The sequence below is a fragment of the Lepisosteus oculatus genome, chromosome 7 (assembly GCF_040954835.1).
Source record: "Lepisosteus oculatus isolate fLepOcu1 chromosome 7, fLepOcu1.hap2, whole genome shotgun sequence".
NCBI lineage: Eukaryota > Metazoa > Chordata > Actinopteri > Semionotiformes > Lepisosteidae > Lepisosteus > Lepisosteus oculatus.
This window is the reverse complement of record NC_090702.1, coordinates 41,800,248-41,820,888: the sequence shown is the minus strand read 5'-3', so window position 1 is coordinate 41,820,888 and position 20,641 is coordinate 41,800,248. Positions and strand designations below refer to the sequence as shown.

The 20,641-nt window shown below is 36.2% G+C and overlaps 2 protein-coding genes across 4 annotated transcripts; one reads left to right on the top strand and one right to left on the bottom strand.

Moving 5' to 3' along the window:
* Window positions 1–456: 456 nt before the first annotated feature.
* Window positions 457–7,006, bottom strand: nudt5 (nudix (nucleoside diphosphate linked moiety X)-type motif 5). Of its 2 annotated transcripts, XM_069192523.1 has the most exons (9): window positions 6,911–7,006; window positions 5,148–5,293; window positions 4,725–4,792; window positions 4,076–4,125; window positions 3,576–3,683; window positions 2,858–2,953; window positions 2,240–2,350; window positions 1,715–1,768; window positions 457–848 (listed from the first exon to the last, which is right to left on the bottom strand). In XM_069192523.1, the coding sequence occupies exons 2-9, from the start codon at window positions 5,205–5,207 to the stop codon at window positions 739–741; spliced, it is 657 nt and encodes a 218-aa protein (XP_069048624.1). In that variant the 5' UTR covers window positions 5,208–5,293; window positions 6,911–7,006; the 3' UTR covers window positions 457–738. The 2 variants fall into 2 exon arrangements, with proteins under 2 accessions (XP_069048624.1, XP_006633413.2); XM_006633350.3 differs by lacking the exons at window positions 457–848; window positions 1,715–1,768 and having other exon boundaries at window positions 2,163–2,350; window positions 5,148–5,217; window positions 6,911–6,996.
* Window positions 7,007–7,119: 113 nt separating this feature from the next.
* cdc123 (cell division cycle 123 homolog (S. cerevisiae)) lies at window positions 7,120–19,009 on the top strand. 2 transcript variants are annotated; one of them, XM_015352442.2, is made up of 13 exons: window positions 7,120–7,315; window positions 7,564–7,635; window positions 9,765–9,828; window positions 10,410–10,442; window positions 10,840–10,935; window positions 11,488–11,594; window positions 12,757–12,805; window positions 13,316–13,391; window positions 14,110–14,232; window positions 14,956–14,984; window positions 15,140–15,268; window positions 16,452–16,589; window positions 17,460–19,009. In XM_015352442.2, exons 1-13 carry the CDS (start codon window positions 7,242–7,244, stop codon window positions 17,496–17,498), a joined length of 1,029 nt encoding a protein of 342 aa, XP_015207928.1. In that variant the 5' UTR covers window positions 7,120–7,241; the 3' UTR covers window positions 17,499–19,009. The 2 variants fall into 2 exon arrangements, with proteins under 2 accessions (XP_015207928.1, XP_015207929.1); XM_015352443.2 differs by having other exon boundaries at window positions 7,226–7,315; window positions 9,770–9,828.
* The last annotated feature ends 1,632 nt before the right edge of the window (window positions 19,010–20,641 follow it).

Here is a 20,641-nt window from a genome sequence, read left to right as displayed (position 1 = left end):
GAGTTGTGTAAATGATATCTTAATAACAGAATGTTATAAGTATCCATGGATTGGAGAACTGCTCATGTAGTTCCCATCCACAAGAAGGGTGACAGAATGTACCCATGTAATTATGGACCAATAGGACTGACTATGTTAATATGTAAGCTTGTACAAACTAAATTAGATCACCTATAGTCAACAAAGAAGAATAGTCAACCTGAATTCAGAAGAGGTGTCAAGTAACAACAGTAAAGGATAAACAGAGAGCACATGATATGGAATAACTAGATTTTCAGAAGGCTTTTGATAAAGTTTCTCATAAAAGATAAATTTTCACAATGCAAGCAGTAGGCCTTCAGGGACTTTAGTTCACCTGGCAGATGGCTTTTAATATAGACAAGAGAAGGGTATTGCATGAAGTAAAAACAAACTAAATACAAACTGGGAAACAGTTAATTATGAAAAAGACAGATGTTTGTTGAATATTGGGTACACTTTATTGCAACAAATCTGGATAATTTGTTTACAAACCAGGCAAGAAAAAGAGACCATTCCACCATAAAACAAAGAATACAAGGGTAAGAAAACTGATTTTTCAACACTGGATTTTGAAACAGGAATGTAAGGCACTATGGTGGATCATCTGTGCACTTCATCTAAAATTCAGTATTTTTTCAACTGGATTATCGTACATTAAGGAATGCGTTCGCAGACCCACGCAAGAACATCAGAATGCTAGAGGAAGCCAGTCTTTCTTCACTGCTTGAGAACTGGCAGTTCTTTCGGCTTGGCTGTTGCCAGTGTCATTCCCATTGCATAGGCGTAGACTTTGGTATCTACAACTACGTGTTCCTTCTTCACAATTTCTTGAAAATTAGAGGGGAGAAGAAACCAATTTTTTAAACAAAAGTCAGAGTGCGAAACAACCACTGTCTAAATATTAACTGTCTCACAGGATAACAAAATCGAAAACCGTAGAATCGTACATTCTAAAATCCAAATACATTTTACATCAAAATCATTTTTAATATTTTAAAGAAATATCCATTTACTATACAATTGCTAAGGTTAAATATTCACAGCTATTTGTGTTTATCTGCTAATTATGTTCTTCCTGGTCATGAGAAAACTACATATTTTTATATTTTGGGGTTAGAAAGAATCGGCATTGATGAGTGCATTTCAAACCACAATGAAAGAAAAATGAACACAGAAACTTGTAAAACCTCCAATGTACATCACAAAATCAAACTTTCCAAGTGTGCACAGTGCCATATTCTGACATTCAGAACGGGCTGGTTTTCCTGATAAACTGTTGACGAGTCATTTGTTAAAAATATTTTTATTTTTATTTTTTGCTTTAAAGAAGTAGGTTTTGTATATTTCAAATAATGGCTAATTCAAAGTGTCCCGACTAAGCTTTAAAGCAAAAAAAACTGCAAGAGTCTGAATACTTCAGCAATGCACTATTTCTGAGGCTAGCAATAGATAATATTGATATTAACATTTGCTTCTGATATTGTAACAGACTAAAGACAAACACTTTCCAATTCAGAATTAGAATTAGTTTTAATTTTAATATGCAATTAGATGAGAAAAGTTTCTCAAAGGAAATAAAACAATACCAAGATTGATTAATTCTATACTAATTAACTTGCTACTGCATTAAGAAATGGAAACATTTAATGTTCTAAGCAGAATACGGAACAAAGTGTATTTAAAAAACACTTACCATTAATTTTGTCTTGAAAGTGATGTAGAGGTATAAGCAGTACTTCAACAAACTCTGCAATTAGCAAACTAGAATTAGCAGTCACTCAAAACTGTCAATTTATGGCATTCAGATATCCTTCCATCCATTTTCTAACCATATAATCCAATACAGTCACAGGAGAACTAGAGCCTATCCCAGCAAGCAACTGGTGCAAGGCAGGGCACACCCGGGACAGGACACCAGTCCCTCGCAGGGCAGACACACACACTCACACTCACACTGAGGGCCATAATTAATCTACCAGTATGTCTTTGTATTGTGGGAAGAAACCAAAGTACCTGGGGGAACATGGGGCGGACATACAAACAGCACCCCAGGTCTGAAACTGAGGCAGCACTGCTAACTGCTGCACCACTCCCATTGAAATATGTAAAGCAAAAACATACCTCCTTCCGCTGAAAGAGAAGAAAAAAAAAGTTATTTAGAGGAGTTTTAAGATGCATTTATAAAAAATTTGGAAATACAGTCCAAAAACAAAAAAGCCTTTCTTACCAAGTTGTTGTGCTGGCCTGATGTTTTCTGGATCATCTCCATTGATGTTAACGCTGACTATATGAGTTGTACAATTTGACAAACCGGGATCAATACAAGTTACTAAAAAGAAATAAAAAATGTATTCAAGGACGAGGAAGAAAAAATATATTTCTAGAACGTAAAATAGACATTTCCATCACATCCCTATGATTCCTACAGCTGTAGAATTTATTTAACAGATTCATTATGAATTTACATGTAATGCCTAATCCAGAGAGGAAGACAGGCAACTGGCAGTACCAGTATAAATTAAAACACAAAGTATTGCAATCTGCCTTCCAGAAATTGAAACAAAAATATATTTTAAATATTATTACAGATAAACACTTTTACCAGGACTTTAAATCTTCAGTGCCCACCGTCAAAATTTACTAACGCTTGTAAACCTATGAACTTTTTACATCATAATCAGCTGATTTCACTGTAAGTCTGAAGGTAGTGGTTTTCAGAATCACTGCGAATAGAATACAGTACACAAACTTACTGAAAATGAAGGATTATGAACTAAGAATTGTGAGGGAAACAGTTATATTTACAACAAGCCAAACACACACACAGAAACTCTACCTGGAGAAATTCCTACTACTTCTCCTTTATACCCAGTTTCCTCTTGCAGTTCCCTCAAAGCTGCAGCTTCTGCGCTTTCATTTTCATCGATGAGGCCTAAAAGATTATAAACACTCTCACAAAACGTACAGCAAGAAGCCTTAGGGCTCTAGAGTGAAAGCTGCCTGGTTTGATTTAACAAAACTACAAACTTCACAGAAAGTCTTCTAGAAAGAGGTGAAATCACCCTTCTGCTAAAACCATTTTCAAATTTCTATCTAACCCCTTCACTGTACATAAATCAATTTGGTAAAGATTCGCTATTCATTAGGAAAAGTATGGGGGTTGCTGATAATCACATGATGTATTTTTTATTTGAAATTATTAAACATTCTTTATAAAGTACCGATGTTTAGAATGTTCTTCAGAGTGTATGGAATGAGATGAAGAAACCAGTAGCACAAAAAACCCAAGAACATTTAAGAAACATGAGGCTTGATATTATATTACATTCTTAATACTTGAGGACAAACCGTGGACAGTAATTTCAACTGGAAATATTCTTAGGAGACCTTACAATTTATTCATTCTTCCTGTTCCAAAAGGATTTATTTAATAACTGAAACAAAATGCAAGCCTTTATTAAAATCCACAATTGCACCATGAAAATGTATTTAAATTCATTCCAATTTAAGGTTTAGAATTGTACAAAGCGAGAAAAGAGAAAACAGAACTTTACCTGCTGGAAATTCCAGACAGTAGCACCCCATTGGCGGCCGAAACTGTTTTACCATTACAACACAGTCATAATGGAGAGTTCTTTTCAGAACGGCAAATATGCCCACTCCTAATTGGAAGTAAAGTACAGAAGATTAACATTTTCGTTCCACTCCATCCAACAAAGGGTTGCATAGGCAAGCAACAGGCACAAGGCATTCGCAGAGCCCCGCGCAGGGCACTCACAGACACAAACTCCCACACAGCAACAAAAGGGCCAGTTTTCCCAGACGCCGTTGAACTTACTGTACCAATCTGTCTTGGACTGAGGAAACCCACACTAACGCAGGTGGTACATGCAAACTCCACGCACACAGCACTGAATGCAGGGTCCAGCTAACCACTGCGCCAACACGCCACCAGATTTAACGTTTTCAACATACATACAGTACTAGATGCACAGTTTTTCCATTTGATCTTTCAATCAGTGTCAGATACACTTTAACCTACAAATTTACATACCGTCAGCTGAGGAATTCTTTTTTGTTGTCCTCTTCACCGTTTCCCAGATTCTAATTCAAGACAAACACAGAACTGATGAAAAAGTTAAAAAACTGCAATTACTTTTCACCATTTCCCATACTGCAGCTAATTGTTTATAAAAATTGATCCAATTATGCACTGCCAGGTGCATGCCTTTACTCAACATGATAACGAACTGCACAAAGATAACGAAAGATATTACTTTAAGTATTTTCCCATGTAGAGTACTCACTTTATCACTTTATCACTATAGTAACTGTAAGTAACCCATTCTAGAGACAGTAAACCCTTGGTTTAACAGAATAATAGGGATGATGAATTGTCTGATATTGCCAAAAGTCGGATCTATCAAGAATTATGTTTTTTCAACCCCAGAACAATATATATATACACTTTAGGTGGGGAGCTGTGTCAGCATGTGTAGGCTGCAAAGGAACAAGTAATAGGTTTATTCCATGCTGAAAAGAGAAAAAAGAAAACACAATGTTTAGGCCGTGGAGCCTTCTTCAGGCTAAACTATGATTCAGTAATAAGGAGGATTAATTTTTCTGAGAAAATTTAAAACCAAATAAGAAAGTTAATCTTTTTTACCATGTTACAATTACTGAAACATTTCTATCAAACCTACCTTACATTTCCAGAAGGGTCAACATAGGTGGTCTTTTCAAATTTGACCCATTTTCCTTCTGTAATTACCTGTACAGAAAGCATTGTATTATGCATTAGTCCAGGTTAATAGGATGAATAGTCCCCTACTACATTGACTACTAGGCCTTCCTCGCTCTGTCATACTTTCATATATATAGGAAGCAAAAGTACTCATCACTCAGCTGACTTTCTCGAATTCCCAAGTGAAGCCCATGATAACATTCGTCAATGAAAAACAGAAAATAACATCTAATCAAATCTGCTTTGTTTAGTGGAAACCCACTGATTGCTCTGTCTCCATCCCGGTTTTAAAATTACACTCAATCCTGCTGACTGACAAAGATGTCCTGAGATAACAAGAAGATAAGGATGATTAAGTGTTCCTATTCAATGGTTTGCACACCTCTTCTTTAAGGACTGACGATGTAGAGCTCTTAGATGAAGCACCCCCTTCGTGGCTCATGTTTGTAGCCCTGGTGAATGAAGCAGTGACAGTCTCAAAGTCCAGACGATGCAACTTTGCAATCAATATTATCGCAGCAGGATTGCCTAGCAAGAAGGACAAGCAAAACAAATGGTCAAAATAATATTTTTATTTTTCATGTATCAGTGGAGGATTGTGTCATAACTGGACAGGAAATAATATTGCCTTAATACAGACTTTTAGCAAGTAATTGACATACATTCATACATTGAATAATCTCTATTTCACAAAAGAAAACTAGGGTTCCATTTTTTTGCTGCCTCACAAACAAGCAGTTGAAACTGTGCCTACACTTTTCTGGTGAGCCTGCAGATGCACTTATCTGTGAAGTAACCAAAACAAAAACAACAAATAATAAATTCACCATTAATGGTACTGGTTTTCGTTTAATATCTAACCCGAAAAAGACCCATTCTTTGCGATTATTAATTAAAAAATTGTATTCTAAATTGCCAGTTTATGTTTTAATATGAAAGGAAAGATAGCACATTAGAAAAAAACATCACCGACAAAGTGAAGATGAGAAGAACATTACTATACCATGGAATATCACACAATTCAGTTTACACTAAGAATTAGGCTAACCTGAGATTCTAAGTACAATGGATGATAATACAAAGGGATGTAGTCAAATGCATCCAGGATAATAAAAGTACATAAGCTGAAACTACATGGAAGTCCATTGAAAACAGAACAAGAGGCAATGCTTTACACAGAGGTTTGTGGGAGCATGGAACAAGCTACCAAACTGTGTTGTTGGACCCAATACCCTGGTTTATTCAAGAAACAGCTGGGTTTGTACCCCATCTTATGTTGTTATGGTTCCCTACATCAGTTCAATAAATGCTAACATTTTTAAGTGTTTCAGGGTTGGAAATGATTTAGGACAGATCTCTACACAGAGCTGAAACTGAACATGAGCTTCTTCGTATTATTCTTGACCCTGACCACTCTTTTAAAAAGCATATTTGTAATGCATCTAACGTTTGCAGCATAACAAATATATACACCAATTGTATGTATTTTTAGTGTAAGCTACTGTATGTCTCATTTTATCCATTTACTGTTGTAAAGGTATATTATTATGACGTGAGACGTGCTATGTAAAAAAATCTTATTACAAAAAATCTTTCTTAAGACGTTTTCAGATTTTTCAGTCAAGACAATTTTAGGATTATGAACTACAAACATAAAACATGACAGATTTTTTTGATTTCTTATGAATAAAAAACGATGATTAATCTCCATGTCGTAGGAATTGGGTGCCTCTTCATTGTTATCATGAACTTAATTCAGACAGGGAGTCCCAATGTTTTTTGGATGTACTTTACAGAGATTCAGCTACAGTACAATCTACAAACGTATTACTACCACTGCCTGTACGGTTCATTCATCTTACATTTTCTACCCCTCGGTACACTGCACCTGGCTTCAATAAAGCCTCGCAGAGTTACCGCTGATAAATAGCTCTCTTAGCAGTGATTACCTCAGCTTTTGGGAAAAACGGAGTGAAGAGGAATATTTCTTTTCTAGTAGACTCTAATACTTTAAACAACCGTTTAAAGCGCATGATACTTGTGATCTGAATAATTCAATCCTCTGAACAACATAACCCAAAGAAGAAACATTATTAAAACAGTCGATTACAATTAATATACACAGAACATAATAGACATCCATACCTTATTCGCCAGCAACCAAGATACTTTCATCAGTGTGATCACAGCACTGCACTAATGCTACCCATTCCCCCCAACGTAGTGCAACTCGAAACACCTCCCCCTGAGCGCCACTCCTTCTTGAATCTCGCGTCAGCTAATAAAATTCAGTTTAGACAAAATGCACGCATATAAGTTAATAAGATAAATATTTTAACAATATGAATATCACAAAGCTTCTTTGAAAAAAAAGTTTTAAATATATGTAGATTGGTGGAATCCGATAGGTACGACCGCTGTTCTCCTCAGTGGAGGAGTTGTTTTCTATCGGACACTTCCTGTCAATAGACGAAGCATGAAGAAAGAGCAGGTTGTAAACTGTCAGTTTTCGGTGTGGTACACATTATTCAAGAAGCACACGATTAAAAGGTATGACATTTACTTTTCCTGTATGTAATTATTAAAATCCCAGCGTAGAGCTTGATCTTACAATGCTGATGTGTTACACTGATATCATCTAATTTGTTACTGAACCGGCAGTGCTTGTTATCGACGCTTAAGTTTAAAATTATTTTTTAAGAAGAACTCGGACTTTCAGTTTTTCCGTCTATGTAATAAGCATGAATGACCATTAATACCCAATGCTTGTGTTAACACTCTTTGTTTTTGTGTTACAGTTTAATTCTTCCTTTGCCACAGAATGTGATCGATTATTTACTGGATGACGGCACTCTTGTGGTTTCAGGGAGGTACGTTTGTCTAGGCTGGGTGTTTTTTCGCTCTTCAGATCTACTCTAGACTTTGAATCTTCCACATCTCACAATTCCTATCTGTTTTTCGTAGTTACTGGTACTATAGAAAATCTGAATTATATGAGGAATCTGCTAATAGGCTAATTTTTAAGTCACGGGAAAGTGCTGTCATTTGTTTGGTGTATTCAGTGTAACTCAGAAATGTATCTGTTAAGCAAGTTATGTGAAGTCAAGCATTGTAATGAATTATAGTGGAAGGGCTAAATGAAATCAAAAACATCCATGAAGATCATGATTTTGTCTATATGGGTCCATGACTCATAACTTGACTAAAAGAAGATTATTAGCACATGATTCTACGTTTTACACGCACGCACTATGTACGTGTGCAAGTAAAATTCTGACTCAGGTCAGAAAGCCCAGACTGCCTGTTTAACTGGGAGCTTTGTTTTCCATTAGTTGTAGTATGCGCAGATTACCAGCAGATGGCTCCAGCAAGCATGGACGCTAACTGGCTGCGTGCACTTCAGGTTGAGCTTTATGGGACTAGATCTCGGCCGGCCTTATTCTCAGGGATCCGCCTGGCCAGCGTGATGAATCACAGCTCAGTCCCTCTAAGAGGAGCCTTTAATTCTCTGCTATTACTGACTGTGTTAGTCATTTATTTATTTTTGTTGTCGTAACCCATTTTGTGGCCAAGGCTGAAATCCTCCCCAACCTTGACACGTCCATATGTTAACATTGTGTTCCATCTTCTTAATGTCCATGTGGCCACCCTGATTTATCCGGTTATTTATTACCTGAAGTGGGACATTACTGTTTAACCACTGTGTGGAAGTGTGGAAGTGCTGGGATCTGCTAATTTAGCCTTTAACAAAGGTCATGCTAAGATATAATGAAGCTGACTTGCTTGCACAGCTCCAGTGACTTACACTACATAACAAAAGGTAGGACCAACACCCATAAACAATCAAACCATAAACATGATAAAGCAGATCAATGTCTGCTGCATCTCAAAGGACAGGACTTCAAATAGGACAAAGCAGTTCAACTTTTGCTACATTTCAAAGGACAGAATAAATATACATAACAAGCCATAAAACTGTGAAACTAAGACTTCTTTCTGTACAGTATATAAGGGTTGGAAACCTCTTTCAGGGGCTCTGTTCTGCAGGACAGACCCAGTGGATGTTGCTGTCCTTATTGAGCTCAATAAAATTGAATCTGCACAAAACTGTGTCCTGCTCCTCTGATGAAGAATTCCCCACAACAATTCTGCTCCATCCCATTTTGCCTAATTTATACGCTGTTTCAGAAATCCATCTCTGTGTTACCATGAAATTGTCTCTCAGTATCTATTCTTGTTCATCTTTATCTGTTGTCAGCTATTTCATGCTGTATGTTTTAGGGCAGTAGTGTGGAGAAGTGGTTAGGGACTGCAGACTGGAGCATTGTGGGTTCAGATCTCGACTACAATACAGCTATTGTGCCTCTGAGCAAGATAGTTCACTCACATTGCTCCAGTAAATGCCCTGTTGTACAAAAGAATGTGAGAGGGTCAAGGGTCAGCAGGGAAAAATGACTCGGAGGTCACAAAGGTGAAACCCGGGGACAGTGCATCTACTGTAAATCAGAGCCCATGAAGCTCTTTTTCATACAAATGTTTGTGGGAGTCAGGAACAAGCTTGTTAAAACTGATACCCTCACTTCCTTCAGAAAATGATGGGATGAGATCAGTTGGTTTTGAGCACCCAAACAAGTGAGAAAGGATGAACAGCCTCCTTTCTATTTGTAACCTTTTGTGTGTTCTTATGTTTACAGTCTTTAAAAATCCTAAGCTGATACACGGCACAGGAGAGACACCAACAACCTTGACATTTGGTCTTGTAAATCTTTCAAATAAATCATTTTCATTTGGCTTCCATGCAATCGTCGTGGAATTTAAAGTAGACAATTTGAGAAATGCTACAATGCATCTTTCAGATTGAATTTGTTCCTTTTGTTGTCACATCCTTTGAGGTTTTAGTTTCTCCAGGAAGACAAGGGACTGTATAAATGAATAAGTTATTGTAATTTTGCTCTTTTTTTAACGCTATATGAATAGTCTGTTATTCTGTTTTTTGCAGAGTAGATCCCCCTCAGAATTCTCAGACAAACAATAGTGACTGTGATGAGGAAGACGATATACAGGTACAATTTTAGTCATAGTATTCATGTGCGGTATAGCTACTGTTGGTACAAATATATAGTCATATAGTCATCTGTCAGTATACATATATTATACTTTTTCAAATAAAGTATTTAATATTTAATGCACAATATTTAATTAATATACAGTATGTCATGCAAATTTATAACATAAATAAATGTATGTTTAGTTTTGTAATTTAAAGTAGTAAATGTCTTATATTTTTCCTTAACCCATCCAGAAACATTCCCAGTTACAAATAGTTTCTAATGCCTTAGGACCGTTAAAGGCAAGTTCAGTACTTTTGTTAAAGGAACACTAGATGCTTATTGTCTGAGAAGACATTACGTGTTAAACTGGTATGTAGGTTTAACCTGACAATACCCTGATCAAGACGAGCTTGAAGGTGTTTGTTTAGAACCTTATAAGCCAGCTCTCTTAGCCAGGGCTTGTGTGGCTCTGCTCAGTCTGTCACTATAGATATTATCCCATAAGTTTACAAAATGGAGATTGGGGCAAGAATTCTGGACATCTTGTCGATTGTTTTTTTTTTAAAATATATATTTTGGTTTTGTTGTAATAGTGGTCAGATGACGAGACTACATCAACGGTTACTGTAAGTATTAAAAATATTTCATTTGAGTTAGCTTATTATCAGCAGGCTTAAATGGTAATCGGTTAACCGTTTCTATTACACTGTGACTAAGTCTTTTAGATATAGGTGCCTTTGTTTACTATATCTGCTCCAAGTGTACAGACTGCAAGAGCAACTCTTCATATTTGCTTAAGGTATCATTCTCCTTGCTAGTTAGGTAATGGATATACCAATCATTAAAACTCATCTGTTTGTAGTTGTAGTTGTTATCTGTATTTCTTCTTTAAGTATGATAAACAATTGCCTCGATTACAAATTAAGGCATCCTGACTGTATATTTAGTTCTTTAAAGATGTATAGTGATAACTTTTGTTTGTGTTAAGTTTGAAAGCCCTGATAGTTTCCCTTTGTGGTTAAGGCTCCTGAATTCCCCGAGTTCCATGCCAAAGTACAGGAAGCAATCAACGCTCTTGGGGGCAGCATCTTCCCGAAGCTGAACTGGAGTGCTCCAAGGGTAAGGCTTAAATATCAGTAAAGATTTTACTGTATTGGACATTTTGGTTTTAGTTTCTCCAACATGCATTTAAATCTGGGAACTGGAGGTACTTCTTTCCCCAAAGGGTGGTGGGAGCATGGAACATGTTTGTGAAGCAGATACCCGATATCTTTCAAGAAACGGCTGGATGACATATTCTTGACAAGCCACCTGGGTTTACTTTCCTTAATCTTGGTGAATTGTCCAGTTACATTCAGTCTGGTTTTGTTTCATAGGCAAAACTGAGGTAAAAACCATCCCTTCTGACAACTGTTTATTACCCTTGATTTATTACAAGGCTGTTAAACTTCTTAATGTAGTCCCTATTCAAGCCCATATAAAAGATATGACTTTTCAGTGATTAGTATAATATGCCCATGCTTCTGATATTATTCTGATATTATTTTCAGAAAGGTTTTATTTCAAACCTGCATTCTTCACTTTAAAACCTTGAAGACTTAAAGAGAGAATAAATAACCCTTCTTTTGTGCATTATTTTACTTTCTTCCTTATATATCTGTATATACGTAGGATGCTAACTGGATTGCAATGAACAGTTCTTTAAGATGCCAGAGCCTGAGTGACATTTTTCTGCTTTTCAAGAGTTCAGACTTCATCACCCATGACTTCACTCAGCCGTAAGTGCTCCTATTTGAAGTGCTTTACGACTATTATTAATAAGCAGATTTTATAATCATTGTGCTGTTTCAACATATTTAGGAGCTATTCCCGTGCTCTTAAGTACTGTCTTTTAAAGCCCAAATGTTATCTCATACCCTTAAGTACTGTATTTTAACGACTAAACGCTACTGACCTGAATGCATTAACTTCTAATAACTCATTCAAATCCCTTTTGTCGGCATCCAATTTTAAAATTAGTGTTCTTTGCCATAGGAAAATCTAAAAATCAATATGTTCAGTGTCCACAAAGCCTTTTGAGTTTGGGATTTTAAAACAATTTACCCCAGAATGGCTTTATCCATTAATGGTAAAGGTCAGCCTGCATCTCCTGATTTCATTCCCACAGTCTCATAGTGACCTTCGCTTTCTCTGTGTTCAGCTCTTCACTGGTATTGATTGCTGCCTTTGTGAAGATCTTTTTTTTTCAGGTGCAGCAGAATAGGACTGCAGTAAGTGGCAATGTCCACAGAGTGCAGTGATTTATTTCAGAGTATAAAAGGCAGCTTTTCATTCCCAAAAAATGTGTAGTGGCCTTTTTCTCTTCCCGTGTCTTGCCTGCTTTGGGACTATTGAACTTCCAAAGAAGAAGGAAGAAAATTAGTTTTGTGAGATGAATCCATGTTCACTTTGATTAGTTTTTTTTTTGCCTGGACCCCCACAAGGTGGACTGACTTCAAAAACAGCGTGGAGTTGTGTTTAGTGCTTTGGACTGAGACCAGAGGATCTTGGCTTCAGATCCTGGGTGGCACGATGTTAGTGTACCCTTGAGCAAAAACATTTCACTCAAAGCGCTCCAGTACATTTCACTGCTGTAAAAAATGGGGCTCCAGCTCATCATTGTGAATATGAATTTGTTCTGATAAAATGTCCTCTTCCATCACCAGTCAAGGTAGGCTCAGATATGGAGCGTGCACAGTTCTTCCTGTTGAGTTTATAACACTGCTGCGCGGAACTTGCAAAGTTTAGGCTTATAATTTGACTACTGAATCAGTAACAATCATAGTTCTTTTGTGCATTACAAAATTCTCAGCCTCATTGCCTCGTGTATTAGTTTTGTTTTGTTTTGTTAATTATTTCAGAGTTAACAGGGTAAACTTGTTTACAACGTGTTGTTTTCAGGTTCCTTCGTTGTAATGATGATTCCCCAGATCCATCAATAAACTACGAGGTGGGTGGCTGTACTGAAGGCAGTGTCATTCTCTACCCTGCCTCATCAAGCACCCATTTCCCTTTCACTGTGTTGTGAATCTTACTTTCTTGGGCTAATGCTGATTACTTCATTGAACTCATCGCATGCATGTTAATTGTTACATGAAATACAAATTGTAGTAATTTTAAATTACTACATCCCAGACAGATCTCGTTCAGATCTGATTTCTGACCAAGTGGAACTGCTTTACAGTAATAAATGACTCTGCAGCACCTGAAAACATACTGTGAGGAAAGTTAAGAAGTGTTTTTGCATGGGAGGGGACAGTAACAGTAACAGGTTGAGGGGGTGCCTTTAATGGGAGAAATTAAGGTCTCATTCTACTGCAGTTGTCTCAGCTCACCTTATATTAAAAGTCGCAGCACACTGAGATGAGAATTTATATCCTATTTGCTGAAGGTATTCCAATGGGGGAGCATACAGCTATTAACATATTTAATATGCTAAACAAATATTTTGTTTTTCAAGCTGGTCCTGAGAAAATGGTGTGAATTGATCCCTGGTGGAGAGTTCAGATGTTTTGTCAAGGAAAACAAGCTAATAGGTATGGAGAGTATTTTCCTTTATAAGTGCAGTGATCCTGTAGAGTTTTATGCCCTTGGATGTGGATGTTGTAAAGGAGGGGTTGGAATTCATTAAGAGGTTTTATTATTTGTCTATACAAATATAAACAGAAACGTTAGAAATTTGTGCTTATTACATATATAATAATACCCACTGTCCCAACTTGAAAGGCTAATATATATCAGAGTCCTGAACTGCACAGAATCAAATTAAAAGAGAAAGTGGGCATTGATTTATTGTCATTGAATCTTCAGACGAGAAAAAATAACATTAATAAAAATGAAGATCCACCTATTCTTGACATGATGTCTTCTGTATCGAACATCTTAAAGTGTTTAGTGGATCCCAAAGGTTGGAAATATCATTTTCTATTGCTTACCATAGTATTCCAAAATAAAAGGACTGCGCTTCTCTGTTTGCTGTTTCTTGTTTGTTTTATAATGTCTGGAATGGAATGTCCTATGGCTTTATAGATCAGAACAGGCCCTTGTGTTTATTTACTCAACTGGCCTCCCAAATCTCCACCAAATTTGGTAAATCACTGAAGTAGTGGAAAATCTTGGCAGATAGCTATAGGAGCTGTACCCTGCTGGTGCTATACTGTATATTAATGTATGACGGAAGCAAGTAAGGGTGGTTAATGATCTGTAACTACGAATGTTATACAAGAGTAGGTCCTGATGTGTTTTACTTTTTAGGAATCTCACAGAGAGATTACACACAGCACTATGATCACATTTCACATCAGGAAGATGACATTTGTAGATCAATCCAGGATTTCTTCAGGGACAATATTCAGTACAAGTTCCTGGATGAGGACTGTAAGTATGTGGAAATAATTAATTAACCGTAACAAGTGTGTTGTAGGGAATACTTAATGAAAATCCTGAACATTAAATGTACTTTTTCAGGGTTTTACACCTTTCTCTTGACAGTGTCATTGTTGACATCAGTATCTGACAAGCTTAATCTACTAGTGTTGCAATGTCAGGTGTCATTAATCTAGTTTGTGAAATACTGAAAAAGACATTCTGCAGTTCTTCTTTTCATTGACCGTTGATCTGGATATACCATTTTTATGTTGTACATTTTACCTTTTTATAGGTCCCTTGGTAATGTTAGCTGAATTACTGCAAAATAAGAGATAATGTCACAATGACATTAGAGATAAGAAAAGTTCATTATAAGCTTTTATTATTATTTGGTGCTTTTTTGCTCCTTTTTTCCATCCATCTGTCCTGCCATTTTTCCATTTTAAATTCTGCTTCCTTCATAAATTTAGAATCACTGGTTTCTTTCCTTCTTTTGTATCTGTAAATTTGAATTTGCCAAAGAAAAACCCCAGACTGCATATACCCTCACAAAAGTATATGATCAAGGAACATGATGTTATGGTCATGCTGAGTTTTAGATTACCATTCTAATATCTGTGGCTGTGACCTGGATGAATTTATTGGGTTTAAAAGGAAAGAATGATTAGTGAGTCTAAAAGACAGAAGAAAGTTATTTTTCATTATCAAATAAAATGTTGTTTTTTTCCACAGTTGTGATTGATGTCTACAGAGATAGTCAGGTTAGTAAATGTTTTATATTCTGTGCTTTCATTAATAACAAAAATAGAAAGTAGTAAAAGCTTCGGTTGTGAACTGGTTAAAGGTTACATTCTCTGCAGTATGTGTGCTAAGGAAAGCTCTTGAACTCGGTCTTTTTCTGATGGTGTTTTTTCAGGGTAGGGTGTGGTTGATAGATCTGAACCCGTTTGGTGAGGTGACGGACTCGTTGCTGTTCACCTGGGAAGAGCTGACTTCAGGAAACAGTCTCAGAGGGGACCACGTTGAAGGGGAAAATACAGATCAGGTGCGAATTTGTGGTAGATGAGCCTGCAATTAAGAAAAAGAGAATTTAACTTTCCCAGTCGTCAGTGGATGTATGCTGTGTCTACCTAGATGAATCCAGTCCTGGAGAGCCTTTGTGTGTCTTTGTGTTTGTTTTCTGAGTTCCTTTTATAAAAAGATCTCGAAAACCTGCAGACACACTGGCCCTCCAGGACCAAAATTTGACTCCCATGGTGTAGACCCTGTACATAGCCTTTATACTGTTTTTACATACTGTAAATGTCTTAATTTCCTTACTTTTTTGCTTCTAGCACTCATATTTACTTATATAATAAATCAGGTACGATTGCTGCAGGTGTTGGATATAAAAATATTGATGTAACAAAACTATAACAAGACCGAGGCTGTGCTTATAGGCATTAAACATCAGCTTTGGTGAATTGTTTGTCAGTGAATTCAGCACAAATGATGATGTTGTTGCTGAAATCAGACCCTTGATGGAAATAGAAACCATGGTGTTGTCATTTGATTACGATATATATGTCCTCTACGCTAAAGATCAGCTTTAAAATAATCCAGAATTATGCACATTCTTTTCAAAATTTGAATACATATACATTTATTTGTAAGAAGATACAAATGCAGCAGAGCACAAACAGATAGCATGAAATCACATCTGATGAGAAGTTACGTTTAAGGCTACTTTATGCTAACATGTAGTGCATGTCCTACCTTAAAGTACTCTGCATCAGCACATAACTCCCATATAAATTGTGCTGGTTCCCTATGACATTTGCAGTGGACATTAAAGGTTCACTTGTGGAGGCTTGGAAAGCACTCGGAAAGGACTGTGGGAGTGCAGAACAAGATACCCAGCGATACCCTGGCTTCTGTGATGAAACAGCCGGATGAGATCCAATTGGCTATTAACTACCGAATGGCCTCCTCTTGTTCTGATGTTCTTATTTTTTCCCCTTTTGGGGGAAAAAAGCAGTAGTTTGGTTACAGATGATGGTGAAGTATACTGTTATGTTTTCTGATGATGGAATGGAACGTAATTTTGGGTATGAATATGATGATTTCTAGCTTTGAAACACTTCCGTTTGACTTGTCTTCGATGGTGTTCAAAGATGCCCCAATAAGGTTAATCAGCCACTGTGCAGTGGCCGCTGTGCCTTACACTCTGTGTCATGACTGTCCGACAGGACGCCCCAGCATTCCGATACACCACCAGTGAGGTGACGGTGCAGCCAAGCCCCTGCCTCAGCTACCGGATCCCCAGGGACTTCGTAGATCTCTCCACCGGGGAAGATGCGTACAAACTTATCGACTTCCTCAAGCTGGTAAGAGTCCTTCGCTTCTTTTTGTCTTCCACTCTCATGCTTCTACAGGGAAGATGCAGATAAGCCTGAAAGACAGTTGGAAGGTGGGCTAATGCTAGATCTCCATACATCTGACAAAGGAAGGTGAAGACAAATCATCATATATTTTCCAGAAGCCTTGAAGCCATTCATTTTCTTCTTTCATTCAGGGAGTAGGGATCCACATTGCAAGACAAGTTGCTGAAACTGATGCCCTGTCTGAATAACAACAACAACAATAATAATAATAATATTACTAATAATAATAATAATTGAATAAACAAGGAACTTTCTCCCATGTAATAATGAGTACAGTGTTGAATCATCAGCGAGTGTAGTCAGAAATGCGACCAGAAGACGAGCAGTGTGCTCTGGCGCTCAAAGTCAAGGCAAATTCGCCTGAAGAGGAGTGAGAGGAGTAGCTGAACCACCACCACTGCACTGTGAAACAAAGAAATTACTTTTACGTGCTTGGATAACCTCTTGGATAAAAAACGTTGTGTCTCTTCTTTAATAGACACACAGGTATGCTCTTTCCTTGGCAATGAGTAATGCCAACAAGCATTGAAATCTACTTACAGTAGTTTCTGTAGTTACAGTAGCTACTCAACAGCTGGATGAACGAAAGAGGTGAATAAACACACCTAGGTTTTTAATGGATTTGACATTAAGAATTTTTTCTTGCACTCCTCCACTCCCAGAAGCACTTAGTGCCCCCCAGATTGGGAATCACTGGTTTACACTATCCTTTGAACGCACACCGAAGCAGCTTGTGTCCTGAAATTCATGTCTCTGATGATTCGGAAGGTGATATGCTCTCTCTTCAAAGAGTGCCTCTTTTTTCTTTTTCAGAAAAAAGGTCAGCAAGAGGAATCTGATGAAGAATCTTAAACATTTTGCTAACAGCAATAAAAGACTGTTAAAGGCTGCATTGGTCTGTCAAACTCTATAAATAATAGATCTGGATAGATGAAATAAACCAACAGTCAATACATGCATGAGGAAAGGTCTGGTATTCAGCATGCTGGAAGGAAAATTGTCCCTTAGAATGTTTTTATATGATGGATTTGTAGGGATATATTATATGCATTTTATATAATTACATAAAGATATATATAAATTACAACTCTAGTTAATACAATAAAACACTTGTTTTACTTTTTCCTGCAAATAGGGATGTCAAACATGTATTAAAAAAGTTGATTTGTTTGTGATTTGCAGCTGTAAAGGAAAAAACAATTAGCATGTTTTGTAATGTGATTTATGTTTCTAAATGAGGAAATTATGTTGCTTCCCTAATGAATTAAAACTTCTTAGTATAGGCTTGAAATTAATGTCTGTGTAGATGAAATTAATTTCAATCACTTTGAAAGTAATTGAAAACTAAATCTTGTCCTTAATTGTGTATCATCTGAATTGAACAGATGTAGAAAATAGTCTTTAGAGGGTATGAATAATTAATATAAGAATAGAATATTTATATTTCTAATCTGTAAGGAGGTAGAATGGTTCTAATGTATTTGGGTCTGCTCTAGAATTAAATTAATGTAATAAACTATTCACATTTTATATTGAATATCCATTAGAAAGCTTAAAGTATGAATTTAGTCGAACTATATAAAGTAAAAGATGGTAAAGCTCTATTTATGGAAGATATTTTCATAAAAATTAAAATCTAAAGCAACATGCTCATGATGAAATAAGTCATTTAAATACAGTACACCATTCTTTGTAATCCTATAGATTCTTTACAAGCTGAAAATTAAGTAAGCTCTCTTATTTAAAGATAATAAGGAACTGACAGGTACTGTATCTCTATTATTACTTTTTGCTATGAAGACTTCACACACTGTTACTTTTTGTAGCATTTAGTTCAGTGTGCATGTTCAATGTGTGTCCTGAGTGTCTCTGGCCTATGGTGTGTAATGTGGCCATCTGTCCAATATGGATGTTGGTGACCAGAGTTTGCATTACATGTTTCAGCAACATGATGTTTTTTGGTTCTGGTTTGCATTTTGCATCATTGAAGTGAGAAACTCTCATTGCACAATACAGTACGCATAAATGGCTGATTTGTCATCGTTAGAATATTTTATAAGGTAAGATTTATTGTCAACGAAGATAATCTATACTAAGATGACATGATGTTGTTCTCACAGATGTTTTTTACATACACAGTTTAGATGATCTGAGTGTTCCACAGACACTCGAGCAGAATTGTAATGCTCTCATGTTCCTCACTGCAGTGCTCTTGAGCTGAAAACTGTTCACCTGGAGTTCAAGTTTGAGAAGATGTACAGTATAGCTTTCCAAAGTTTTAAGTCATCTTTGATAAAGTTTTCATTGTTCACACAGTTATAACATGCCCTTGTCACAATTAAAAAATGTTCTGCTCAACAAAATCATTTTTTCATGTATTTGTATTGAGTATTCAAGTGTATTGTAACCATTCTTCTGGTATTAAAATTTTGTTTTAACTTAGGGTGACATTTAGTGTGAAGATCATGATCAACATTATAAACTACTTAGACTTGCATTAAAATATTTTTTAAAAATGTTGCATAAATGCATCAGTATAAAAACATGATAGATTTAATAATTTGGACCTATGTAATTGGGGTTGGATTGGGTGCAATTCAGAATTTATTTTGTAGCCGGAAACAAAACAGCCTAACAAAACTATCATTTTATCAAACTGTCATTTCAGGTGTTTGAACATGTGAATTGAAAATAACACTGGGGAACCATTGAATGCATTTGCTTTTTAAACAGAGAAAGATTGCTGCAAAATACAAATATTGATTTCAGAGCTGAATAAACAAACAGTTCTGATCAGGAACACATACCTCATAAAGAGAGAACTGATGCTTTGTTTTTCCTTTCTCTTCTCGTGTTATTCTGCGCATTTCATCTTGAAAAATAATATCTACTACAGTGGCCTTCAAAAGTATTCACCTGCTTAGACTTTTTTTTGCCATTGATCCAAAACACTAGAACATGAAAGTTAAAACAAAATGCTGTATATGCTCCTAAATTAATTATATATATACAATTATTGTTTTCACTTTGAAATTAGAAAGTGTTTTTTGTTTACCTGTTTTAACTAAGATATGGTTTTTGTAATGTCTGAATGCAATCCAAAAATGTGAAATAGAAGATTGAATATCTTAATAATTTAATGCACGGACCTCAACCCTAAATAAGCACTGAATTTTCAAGGTTTTCTATTAGATACAGTCACATCAGCATTTATAATTCTCTGCTGTTATCTACAACATTATGGATATAATTAAAATTCAATGTGTCTACATGTGGTCTTTATTGAAAATATCAGAACTGTAAGGCTAGTAATATTAGTCAAAATCATTATTGTGGTAGATGTTTATGGGTTTTAGTCTACCTTACTCTACTGCAAGATCTAATGTGCACTTCTTAAATTTTAAATTACACAAAGATTTCACAATTCATTACTTAAAACTAGACACTACTGTAGGCTGCATTTAGGAACATATCAAATCGGTTCAATTGAAAGGGGCTTTGTCATTAACTTGTAATTTAGGCTGACACAGCTTTCTGCTCTGTAACAGACTTGAGAGCCAAAGTGGTGAAGAGATTTTTTTTAATCAAGAACTGCAGCAGTTTGCCTCTGGCATACTCATCAGCTATGTTTAGAAAAGATCACAGGGCTTGCAGTGGTCATCGAAAAAATTGTAGTTCAATATTATGTCATTTGTTTCTATTTCTAACCCATAAAAGAATAAATGTATAAAAAGCACAGTGAAAAAGAAGGGCATTGGATACAAAATGTGTCCAGTGAATTGCATGCCTCCCGCAGAGGAACATGGTTTTGCAAATGTGATATTTTTTTATCTATACAGTAAATGCAGTGTTCTACTATTGTAGACAAAGAGTGCATGTGTTATATACTGTATATTTAAGGATATTTTATCTTTTATTTTGAAATCAAGTTATGTTTCTTTCCATTCAGCCCCTCCCTCAATTTGGAATTAGCTGTTCATAACTAGTTCTTCCTA

Excerpts from the sequence above, each read along its gene's own strand:
- nudt5 (XM_069192523.1), bottom strand. The coding sequence starts at position 5,207 with ATGAGCCACGAAGGGGGTGCTTCATCTAAGAGCTCTACATCGTCAGTC. Across the intron at positions 2,954-3,575 it reads CTGTCTGGAATTTCCAGCAG|GCCTCATCGATGAAAATGAA; the intron begins GTAAAGTTCTGT and ends ATAATCTTTTAG. Across the intron at positions 849-1,714 it reads CTTTCAAGACAAAATTAATG|AAATTGTGAAGAAGGAACAC; the intron begins GTAAGTGTTTTT and ends CTAATTTTCAAG.
- cdc123 (XM_015352442.2), top strand. The coding sequence starts at position 7,242 with ATGAAGAAAGAGCAGGTTGTAAACTGTCAGTTTTCGGTGTGGTACACA. Across the intron at positions 11,595-12,756 it reads ACCCATGACTTCACTCAGCC|GTTCCTTCGTTGTAATGATG; the intron begins GTAAGTGCTCCT and ends TGTTGTTTTCAG. Across the intron at positions 14,233-14,955 it reads CAAGTTCCTGGATGAGGACT|TTGTGATTGATGTCTACAGA; the intron begins GTAAGTATGTGG and ends TTTTTTCCACAG.